Source organism: Suricata suricatta, chromosome 13 (assembly GCF_006229205.1).
Source record: "Suricata suricatta isolate VVHF042 chromosome 13, meerkat_22Aug2017_6uvM2_HiC, whole genome shotgun sequence".
NCBI classification, from domain to species: Eukaryota; Metazoa; Chordata; class Mammalia; order Carnivora; family Herpestidae; genus Suricata; species Suricata suricatta.
In genome coordinates, this window is record NC_043712.1 from 13,599,666 (window position 1) to 13,611,908 (window position 12,243).

The 12,243-nt window shown below is 38.6% G+C and overlaps 1 protein-coding gene across 1 annotated transcript in view; it reads left to right on the forward strand.

Annotated features, from left to right (window-relative positions):
• Nucleotides 1-12,243, forward strand: part of MEGF9 (multiple EGF like domains 9) — an 86,482-nt gene that overhangs the window by 38,375 nt on the left and 35,864 nt on the right. The window contains exon 2 of the mRNA XM_029920494.1: nucleotides 5,042-5,243. Within this exon, the coding sequence (XP_029776354.1) occupies nucleotides 5,042-5,243 (202 nt within the window). The remainder of the gene's footprint in view (nucleotides 1-5,041; nucleotides 5,244-12,243) is intronic.

Genomic DNA, 12,243 nt, shown 5'->3' on the forward strand with positions numbered 1-12,243 from the left:
AATTCTCTAGGAGATGTCATGGGCTTTTTACTGAGCAGCGGCATGAGGTGGTTAAAAGCTGGATGCAGAAAGAGGACCACGAGGTGTGTGAGAAAAGGTCTTTTGTATGTTCCGGGAAATGATCTCTCATCTGGACAGGTGTCTGTGCACAGACGGGGTGGGAGGGTTTATGGGACTTCTAAACAAAGTTACTCCATATTGATTTTCCGTTGCTGAACATGTCCATCTCTTGGCCCTTGGTAAGGAATGCTTGAAAAAGGGCAGTGTTTGATTTAAATGCAGTGATTACTTTGGATACTTTTAGTACAAAATCATCCCATGAGTTCAGGTTCTCAGAGAAAAATGCCAAGCTCCTGTCTCTTCTCTGAAGGGCCTTTATATTTATAGTTTCAAGTAGTATGGCACCAGATTTTAGTTCCTTATTCTTCTTTAGTGTTTAAATCGTGCCCTTCAAAGTATTTCATTGCTCTTCAGAAGCCAAACAAAAAGAAAAAAATATTGCCAGAGACTGCCATCTCTCCAATGACATTTATGTTACTTTTTTCAAATTATTTCTCTATCGGCTTTCCCAAGAACCACAGGGCCTTGAAAGGAAACCCACAGCTCAAATGATGGAGAATTTAGTTCATGTTTACTCTTGGGCAACCCAATGAGATTTTGGCGTTTCGTCCAGGCTTGTCTGTGATTAGCTTTTGTGTCATCTTCCTATTGTTTCATTCCCATTAACATTCATACTAGTGACTTAACCTCAGTCACGTCACTGCCTCCATTGTGCTGCTCTGCTCTCTAAGATTCTACCTCACTAAAAAGTCACCACTTCATCTCTTGTTTTTGTTTTTGGCTATAAGTCCTTCCCACTGCTTCTAACCATTGACATTCTTTTCTTCTTTTTTATACTGCCTGCCTCCTACTAAATCGCATTGTTTCTTCATTAACTCCTCTCTGGTTCCATAGTAATGCCGAGAATTGTGAAGAGTCTGAGGTTTCACTCTACTTACATGCGAACAAGGTATCCTGACATAGTCCGTTGGATATTCATAGTGCTTTGCATGTATAACTATTGCTCATACTACTTATTTAACTCGGGCCCTTTCATCTGAGGAGGATCCCTGGGATAAGACCTCAGATTCTGAGCTCCAAACAGGAAAGATGCAGACACTCCCTGGCATTCGGTGTGCTTCTCTTCAACTACCTTTCCTTGGGTTAATTTGGGGAGGAATGTTAACATGATAGTGCATTTTGTCTTCATAATTCAACCCCCTTTCTGGCCTGAATGCAGTCTCTCTTGCTGAGATATTTACCTTGTATGCCGCTACCGTTAGGGTGATTAATACAAGGAGTGTAGAATCAATAAATGCTCTTTTTCATCCTCTCTGAAACCATATCCTCAACCCTTCTGTTTTCATCATTGTATCCGTAGGCACCCATCTTGGCAATGAAGCGAGAATACATTGGATACCCTCTTATTTTCTTCCTAGATAGCCCACAACTTGGATTTCTGAATGCCAGGACACTAATTCTATTTCTTAAACATTGTCAAAAACCACCATAGTAATAAACCCAATTCTAGGCTTTCTTGTGCTCAGGGTATAACAAAGATGTGACCTGTGAATCTGACATCTGTATTCTCCAGGTGTTATTGTATCTGCTTCTCTTTCTTCTAGCTATTGGATTACTTCTTGCAGCACTCCAAACTATATCCAGCTTAGGAGTTGGGACTAAGTGTTATAGGCACTTTATTATGCCCTGTTTACAGATAAGAAAAGGGAGATGTAAGAGGTTAGTTAACTTGTCTGAGGTCATAAAGTCAGTAAGTGAGAGGGCTGTAAACCTGTAGCTGTCTGCCTCTACAGTCTGTGCTCATAACTGCTACGCTTTACTGGCTCTTCAAATTTCTGGCATACAAGAGTTATAGGTAGTAGATGTTGTTATAGATCCACACTAGGGGTAATAGAGTTAGAGTTCATGTAGGAGTCAGTTTCAGCTGATTCTTAAAATAGGGGATAGGTTTGAATATGTGGAAAGGAGAGAGCATTTCAACGGGGACAGAATGAACAAAAGTCCAAAGATGAGACTAAAAGGAATGTTCAGAGGATATTAAAGAGATTGACTTGGCTCCATATAAGTAGTGAATAGCCACTTAACTTGGTCAGTACTGTAGCTTGTCCTCTACAACTTTACTGAAAAACAAACAAACAACCAGTTTTTTCCTCAAAGGTTTTAGATTCATTATGTTCCTATAAAAAATACCACTAATCTTACCCCAGTGGATGGGAACACTGATTCAGGTTTCAGATGGGAGTACATTAGTAAGAAAATAATAGAATAAAATTCTCAGTCTTGCGTTTTTATTTAACCTGTCCATTTTTCTTGAGCTAGGTCTGTCCACACCAGCACAATTTGGTTCATTTAACTTGTGATGAAATTGGTCCAGCAGGAGGAACTGGATGTATGTTGAAATTGTGCCACATTTGGAAGAAAAATGTTATTTTAAGCATTCTGGTCATTTTTGGTGGAGTGAAGGTCTTACCGTGCAATTGTCATTGGCACGTTTTCAGACCACTAAATGTGGCTTCCTTATTTATAAAAACCACACACACACACACACACACACACACACACACACACACCACACACCCCAAAAACTAGAAATAATGTGAAAACAAGTAACTCTGTCAAAGAAATTTTATGCTAGTGTAGCCTAGTAAAAATAAGAAAGTTGACTGAGATGGGAAGCTGATACCTTTCCTAAGTTTGGGACTGAAGAAATCTTGAATTCTTCTCTGGGATTTGTAACTAATTTACCATTCTTGAATTATGCATAAAATAAATCACTTACAAATATGTGTATATTCATTCATTTGATCTATTTACAAATTAGAAGAGATGGAAAGAGCAGGGAGATAAGGTGACCCCAAAACTTAGGAACCAAAAAAGTGTGGGAAGTAGAGAGTTGGCATGGATGTGGCCAAATGGGAATTGCTCTGTGGAATCCTTTGCTTTGACTTGTGTGGATAAGCTGTCTGTGATGACATTAAGAATTTTAATTTCTGGGGCTCCTTGGTAGCTCAGTTGGTTAAGCATCTGACTCTTGATTTCAGCTCAGGTCATGATCATGGGGCTGTGGGATAAAACCCCATGCAGGGCTCTGCTAAGCATTGGGGCCTGCTTAAGATTCTCTTTCCCCATCTCTCTGCACACCCCCCCACCACTTTCTTTCTCTTAAAAAAAAAGTTTTCTAGACTAGAGGAGCAAACTCCTTTATAGTATTATGTTTAAGACTCTGAATTTGCAATTATTTAGTAACTTTTTAAAAACCATCAGGCGTGGGGCACCTGGGTGGCTCAGTCTGTTGAAGGTGTGCCTTCGGTTCAGGTCACACCTTCGTGGGTTCAAGCCCTGTGTCGGGCTCTGTGCTGACAGCTCAGAGCCTGGAGCCTGTCTTCAGATTCCATGTCTCCCTCTCTGTCTGACCCTCCCTTGCTCATGCTGGTCTCTCTCTCTCTCAAAAGTAAATAAAAACATTTTAAAAAGTTAAAAAAACCCCAAACCATCAGGGGTGCCTGAGTGGCTCAGTTGGTTAAGTGTTTACCTTTAGCTTGGGTCATGATATCATGGTTTGTGAGTTTGAACCCTGAGTCAGGCTCTGTGCTGACAGCTCAGAGCCTGGAGCCTACTTCAGATTCCATGTCTTCCTCTCTCCCTGTCACTCCCCCACTCACACTCTGTCTCTCTCTCAAAACTAAATAAACCTTAAAAAAAAAAAAAACATCAAAAACTGGGGCATCTGGATGGCTCAGTTGGTTAAGCATCTGATTTTGGCTTATGTCGTGACCTCAGTTTGTGAGCCCATGTCTGTCTCTGTGTTGACAGCACAGGGCTTGCTTGGGATTCTCTCTCTCCCTCTTTCTCTGCCGCCCCTCCCCTGCTCGTGCGCATTCTCTCTCTCAAAATAAATATTTTTTTAAAAATCATCAATTTTCTCCAATCTAAATTTTTGTCAATATAATACCATTTTATATAGTGCCTTATCTACTCAGAAGTATAATTTGTACCACAGACTTTTGGGGGGCTTGTTTATAGCTATTTTGGAGTTGGGGCTACTCCTAAACTGTGTACAAGGTTTTATTTTATCTGCAGTTGACTTCATTTGTTTTTGACATGTTAACAAAGTCCTGTGTTGATACTGTGTCAAACCATGTTGAAAATACTTTCTTGATTAAATGAGTATAAACAATAGCAAAAACCAAATCTGAGCTGACCTTTAAATATATCTAATTTAAGGGCTACAACCAAGGACTTCTAAATATTTTCATCCAATGAACTCTTCGAAATGTAGCTAAAGGAAAATTTATTTTCTACATTTTGTAACTTAGGAAAGAGATTCAAAGTGTGATTAGTTTTAGCCCACTGATCAGGATGACTCTGTAAACTCTCTCATCTAGGATTTATTGTTCATCCTTTTCCTTACCTTAAGGTCTCAGTTCTCTGTTAATTTCTTCCTGGGAAGAACCATTAGTTTATGATTCCAGCTGTAGCACAATTTTGTCTGACCTGTGTAAGTTTCCGCAGTCAGCCATTTGAGCCTTAGGCTTTTGCTGCTATACAATGGGGCTATTTATTATTGAGCATGTTGTCATTTCCAACATGTACTCTCAGTGCCGTGTAGGTAAGCATAGGTCCTGCCTTTGGAAGTTTCCAGCCCAGGAAAAGTTAATGGTATACAGGAACCACCCCCTCTCCACCATACACACTGTAAAAGGTAAAAGGTAAAAGGGCTAGAAGATGAAGAATCCTGGAAAGGACACTGAGAATGTTAGCTTTATAATTATCAATGATGAATAGTTTTACATACTTTACTGCATATATTTCCCATTTTAAATAAACAAAATGGGATAGAAAGTGAATTTGAACTAGAATACATTTTATCCATCCTTACAAAACTGTCATGAACATTTATTAGGAAAAATAAAATAGAGTTCGTTTTATTAAGAAAGCATTAAATCTTGGTGAACAATGTCTTTCCTTCTGTCCTTTACAGAATATGTATGTAACTGCTCTGTGGTGGGAAGTCTGGATGTGAATCGGTGCAACCAGACCACCGGGCAGTGTGAGTGTCAGCCTCGCTATCAAGGGATTCGCTGTGACACCTGCAGGGAGGGCTTTTACCTGAATCACACATCTGGGCTCTGTGTGCCCTGTGGCTGTAACCCACACGGAGCCCTCAGCACAGTCTGCAGCAGGTAAGCAGCAGAGGGTGGAGGTGACGTTATTTTATCAAGAAAAAGAAAGGCTCTTGCTCTCAAGGACCAGACTGGTTTAAATAAAGAGGGAGGGGGGCACCAATTTAAAAAATATTTTTAAAGTTTAATATTCATATATTAATATTTAATATTATTATATTACATTAATATTTAATATATGTTTATTCCCTCACTTTGTATGTTATATTTAATATCAGTATTAAGAAGCCTCTGATTTGCTCATTTAGTTCTTCAGAAGTACCTGGGCCACCAATTTTACTTTGTGATAATTTCCCTAAATTTCAGGGAAAAAATGACTGAGAAAGCAATCTCCTTTCTGGAAGTGATAACGCCCTGGCATTTCCAGGGGAAATGTTCTTGTTATGTTAATTCACATGCCATTGGAGTTTCAGGAAACTTCTTATTTTTTCTCATCACAATTCTGGGACTGTTTTTTGCACTTCTAAGGCTTAATGTTGGTAATACCCTAATTTCTATAACTAGTGAGGAAAAGACTAGTTTTACCAGCACATTTTGGGGGACCAAAACGTGATTAAGCAAGAATTGTCTGGAAATTACCTTTAGAATAGTATGTGATTTGGAGGTGACTTAATATAGTAGAACAGTCTCATAATCTGAGGATTTGCCTTCTATGACGTTGAATATAATTATTCTTTGACCTTGTATGAGGCAGTTAGCTTTTTGTGGACCCCAAGTCAAAATGCTGAAGAGACAGTGTTATGTAATGAAAAGAACACAAACTTTAAAATCAATATGACTTGGGTGTAGATCCAAGATCTGTTGCGACTTAGGAACTTTGTGCTTTCAGCAAGTTATTTCATTTCTCTGAGCCTCAGTTTCTTTTCAAGGTTGTTGTGAAGGTTAAATAGGTAGATGTATGTAAAATGCCTAACACATCACACAGTACATTCTGGTTTGTTTTAATTTCAAAGAAATATTGTTGGCTTAAATGAGAGAGCATTTTTAAAGAACTTTTAGCTCGTTAGCAGAAGAGTTTCTTTATACTCAGCAGTCGCTATCTAGGATGCTTTATAAATCATATTGTCCTAATATACAATATTGTATCATATTGTACTTCTACTAAAAATATAGATGTGGGGACACCTGGGTGGCTCAGTTGGTTAGGTGTCTGACTCTTGATCTCAGCTCAGGTCTTGATCTCAGGGTTTTGAGTTTAGGCCCCATGTTGGGCTCCATTCTGGGCATGGAGCCTACTTAAAAAAATGGAGGCGCCTGAGTGGCTCACTCGGTTAAGCATCCGACTTTGGCTCAGATCATGATCTTGTGGTGTGTGAGTTTGAGCCCCATGTCAGGCTCTGTGCTGACAGCTCAGAATCTGGAGCCTGCTTTTGATTCTGTGTCTCCCTCTCTACTCTTCCCCGACTCACACACTCTCTCAAAAGTAAGTAAACACTAAAAAAACATATATATGAACTTGATTAAGCAGTTTATAGTATCAAATGCAATAATCAATGCTTATGATCATTAGTATTTTAAAATAGTTATTTGTTTTAATCTTCACAACTCTTTTTACATAGGTTATTAAATCACAAGGATGCTAAGGGGCAGAGGAAGCATTCCCAGTTAGGATTCCAGTTCCAAACCCTGTGTCCCTACCACCGTGCCGTGCGCTTCTATAGTGAGAAACCGATCATCAATCTGTTATTTGAAGCTGAGAACACCGTAGTCGCTTATCATTGCTCCCTTTGCTCCACTAAAAGCATTCCTGCCACATCATATTCAGAAAGTTCGTCTTTCTTACCATTGTGAAAGACGAGGTTTGGATAAGTTTGTTCCTTCTGACATCTAATGGCATGTCTACTGCTTCCTTTAGAAAAAGATTCTGCAAACACATTTTTTCTTGAGTACTTTGGGGAAATAAAACAGTGTTTACCGCTAGGCCAAACTGCTTTATTAAAGGAGAAAGAAACAAGGAGAGGAGTGTGGGAGAAAGTTTTAAAAGCTGGAAAGGAGGGGAAAACAGTAATTCTAAAATTCCTATAATATCTTACTATTTTCATTGATCTTTTATAAATTATTTCTGTTTTATCTTCACCTGACAATTAATGTCATTACATTACATCAGCAAAACACCATTCTGAAAACAGGTCGTAACGAAAGAGCAGTGGAAAAGTGCATTGTCCTAGTAACTCCGCACTCCAGGGCAGGGGTCTGTAAACTACAGCCATGAACCGAATCCAGTCCGCTGCCTGTTTTTGTAAATAAAGTGTCATTGGAACACAGGTGCATTCATTTGTTTACACATTATCTATATCTGCTTTTGTGCTGCAGTGACTAGTCACAAAAGAGACCATGTGCCCTGCAAGCCTAAAATATTTACTGTCTGACTCTTTAAGAAAAAGTTTGCCAACCCCTGCTTTAGGGTTCCAGTCCTCGTAGATACTGCTGGGTAACCATTTGGGGAAGTCACCGCTTTTTTTAAGCATTTGTCTTTTCATTTGTGAAGTGGTGGTAACAATCCATGTCCTGTTTCTCTCCTGTATACAGTTGTTTTGTCTTAAGGATCAAACAAGAAAATGCATGTGTAAATTTTTTCAATCTACACTTTCTAGACAGACAATAAAAATGGTACTATAGACCATTTATTGAGCATGTATTAGGGCACTGTGCTACCTGCTTTATCTGCATGATCTCATTTAATTTTCAAAAAACTCTCTTGAGGAGAGCACTGTTATTCTTCGACTTTGAATATGAAAATTTTGATGTTTAGGGGGATTGTTAACTTGCCTAAGTTTATATTCTAAAGCTACCATTCAATCCAACTGAACAAATGCAATAAGCAAGTGCTTATTCCATGAAGCAGAATGACTTCACAATTACACAATTGTCTTTCTTAGTAGAAAGTCTCTTGGTATTTAAGCCTCAAATATCCTAGAATGTTCTTTTCTCTCCACTCAGTGTGTTTTGGTTATATATGAAAAATATATGAAAAAATTTGTATTTATGTCCCAGAAACTCAATAATGCCATATACAACATTTTAAACAAAGTAACACGTAGCAAGTCTTGTGTTAAATTCGAAATGTAATTGTTAGAATGTCAGAATCACATGTAGACAGTTTGTAAAGCGCACCACGGGTCACAAAGGGGACGTGTGATATGTTACTGCATTAAGGCAATTGTTAACCTTGGGAGTTGCTTCTGATCAGGAAGTGATGTCGTGAGCATTTTACATCCTAACATGGGAGTTTATTACTTATTATAGGTGCCTTACTGTGTTTTAGTTACACTTTAGGAAGCTGGTTAGTAGTTTGGGGTTCATATGTAATGAATTATGGTTACTTTCATATGAAATATTGGAAAATAGGTTCTTTGTTAGCATTTCATGTAGAATATATGGATTTCAGTAATGGATGATTGATGTTAAACAGGAGGTGGAAGATGTCTGTATTTTATTATTATTATTACTTGATCTTCATGGGCTATTTTCCATATATAACCAACGGGTTCTATTTTCCTGAGTAGGTCTTTTTTGTAATGAGCAACGTGTAATTTTATATTATCTGTATACAAAGTACGTTGATTTCTCACATCCTTTACCGTCATCCTCTAATGGACATCTAGAAGGACCTTGCTTCCCCCATAACCCTTAAATGTGATGTCTGTTTCTCTCACTCTTCTCATCTTTGGACCTGGAGATGGAGTAGATATCTTCCTAGCTTCTCATCACCACTTCCAGAGTGCTCTCCTGTTTCCTTTCTCAGAACACCACCTCCGAAGCTCCTAGCGACAGAGCTTGCTGTTCACCTCCTTGTTGCAGTTCCCTCTACCAGGCCCTACCCCTTATTTCTCATACACGCTCACCGTTGTCTCTCTCCCACTCCCACTCTGGACGATTTCAGTATCTATAGATGATCCCAACAATGCTTTAGCCCTTTGGCTTCTTGACTTCTTTTCCAATAAGCCTTCCTCTGTGCTTCCACCAATCTTTATTTGTTTTACCTGCCCTATCCCTTGATTGCCTATGGCCCCAATGACAGATGTATTACATTTTTTTGAGATAAATCTATAATCCTTTTCTATGGGTTACTGCAGAGTAATATTTAATTTAAAAATTTTAAGTGTTATTTCAGAATATCAGGCAATTTGTCAGAATAAGCAGTGCATCACTAAAGTCATTTAAAAACATATACTTAGAGGAAGTCTTTAGAAGGAAGGCTCAGGAGCTCTAAATCCAGCCATGCATGACATTTCTTACTACCAGAAAGGAAGTTAAATTGACATAAGACCAGAGGAACAGAAATGGGAAGTCGCGGGACTGTGTACTTTGGCAAGAACATATGGCTGAACTATGAGGAAAAACCTCTGTATTCAGCTCTGTTATAAATTACATATGAGTTAAGGAAAAAGGAAATTGTAGGCCAGTAGTATGTGTGTAGTAGAAAGAAAGAGGAATATGAAATTAGTGACTTTGTTTCTATTCTTGGTTTAGCCACTTACTGTATGACCTTGATGAAGATTTCTGACCTCTATGAGCCTCAAAGTTTCTATCTGTAATATAGGATTCATGTATGTGACATGAAGGTTTTGTGTGAAACGTAAATTGTGTGTGTGTTTGTCCACTTACATTGTGACTGGCGCGTAGATTCAGCTCAGTAACTCCCTAGGAGTTGAATCTATTTTTTCTTTTTAAAACATGAGGAATAGAACTGGTGAGTCACAAAAGAGGAAGATCCAACCTGTGTTGGAATATTTATTTTTGTTGGTAAACTAAAGAAGAAATGTTCATTCTAACAGAAAAAACTGTTTAAGTTATTTTATTCCATTTTCATAAACATATTAAGCCTCTTAAAACCGGACAGTCTATGGTTTAAAATAACTAGTTGAACACATGCCAGGCCCTGTCCTAGGCCCTTCGCGTGTAGCAGTTGACTTAATTCCCACAGCAGGCACTGTTATCATCATTCTCACTTGCACAGGAAAAAAATCGGAAGTTAGGTACTCTGCCCAACTTAGTAAGTAAAATTGTTGGGATTGAGATAGTTGTAACTTGGATCTGGAGTTTGGAAGATATTATATAATTACATAAATTGTGTATTAGATTATAGAATTGGTGACTCACAACGAGAGGGAAAATTTTGGAGTAAAACAGTATTGCTTTTGCTCTTGTGTAGAAGCCTATAATCTATGTTAGACTGAAGGGCACAAAACTACCAGAAGCCAATTCAAAACAGCTTATAATAGATGCTGAATTTCTAGGTAGACGAGTTTAGAGTAGGAAAGGAATAAACTGAATAAGGAGAAAGGCTTTCCAGAGGAGGTGGGAGCTGAGATATGCTTCCAAGTTATGCGTTGGGAAGGCAGAGGGCTGAGAAGATTTATCGGGAGGAAAGAAACCCCATGCAAATTCAAGCGAATCTCCTAAGATTATATGGTGAGATGAGAAATCTGATCTCCTAACACCTACCCAAATTCTTTTCTGTTTCCACCTCCCTATTCTCTCTGTAAAACTAAATGGAAGTAGAAAAGTGGACGCAGTTCTATCCTGATTCTCCCATACGTCTAATGCCCATGGAACAAACAGCCGGCTTTTAAAAAATTCATCTCCCTATTCTTTATGCCCCCGTCTTTCCAGCGGGAGTTGCCCCAGTGAGGGTAGAACTTGGCCCCAGGAGCCAGATGTGGGTTGAGCAATGTCTTTATGTGAAACACAGAGTCCTTTATGTACTGACAGATGGCCACCCCCTCACAGCACCATTGGTGTTCCAACCTGTTTAATTGGGAAGGAGTTGGTCTACAATATCTTAACTTTTCAGTTTTGCCTCTGCAGTACATTTCTAATGTTTTCCTGATTTATATTTGGACATATGTCTAATACGTGAATGGAGAAATCAGATAGCATTTTATCTCAAAAATCAGTGTGCCTGGTGAGAGCCTGCATCTCTTAATACAACCCGTAAAACATTGTCAGGGCTGGCTTTATATACCGATTTGAGATTTTTTTAACGCATTCCCAGCAGGCTGTATTCAAGGTGCGTCACTTTAGACTGTCTCTGTAAGACAACAAAGGAATTCTGTGGTGGTTAATCCCCTTTTTACATAAAATCTGTGGTTGTTGCTGTACAGTGAGTATATTTAAAAATATTTATTATTTTGAATTTTAATTATGGGAACATTCCCTGGGACAGAGGGCAAAATTTTCCTCATGAAGTAGACTTATGCTGAGATAAGTGTCACATAGGAAGACGGCAAGCCTCGGAGGCTCAAAGGCACATGAGGCTCTGAAAATCACCTCCTGTGTGAGAACTGGGAGTAACAGCTGCTTGTGTAAGCTCCTTATTACTTTGCCTATAATTCTGGGAGATCAAGAAAAAGTTATCTATTAGTAGAAAAATTAACAATTGAGGAAAACTATCATTTTCTTCACTTGTTTCATTTAATAAAGGCATTGCATTTGTCAATTATGTGTCCAAAGACATTATCCCTGTGCTCACAGAACTTAATCTCAGTGGAAAGATAGGAATGCAAACAAAATATGAGTATTCATAAAGTGCACAGGAGATTCAGGGAAGTCTTAAGAGATGAAGCTGCATTTAAGTTGAGACTTGAAAAATGAGTAGAAATTTGTACGAAAGAACAAGACATCTTTAGTAGAGGGCAGGTGGCTCACTATTTCTTGAAGTCAACAGCACTGTTAGCAGTGGAGAGGAAGGACTGAAGGAGGGTGGGAAATGATAAGAGATGGGGCTTCTGTCTGTTTGCTGTAGCATCTCTAACACCTAGAAGAGTGCCCGGCACAAGGTAGATTTATAAATGCTTGATGAGTGAATAGAATGAATGCATGAGTGAACAAAATAAATAGGGCTACACTGCAAAGGTCCTAACGTGAATTTTATCCATTAAAGAATACTGTAATGTGTGATATTGGATTTGCTTTTAAGAAAAATCACTCTGCCATTAGGGGAATGGGGAAATCCTATTTTTTAAACAATATTTTTGTTTTTGTTTTCCTATTAACA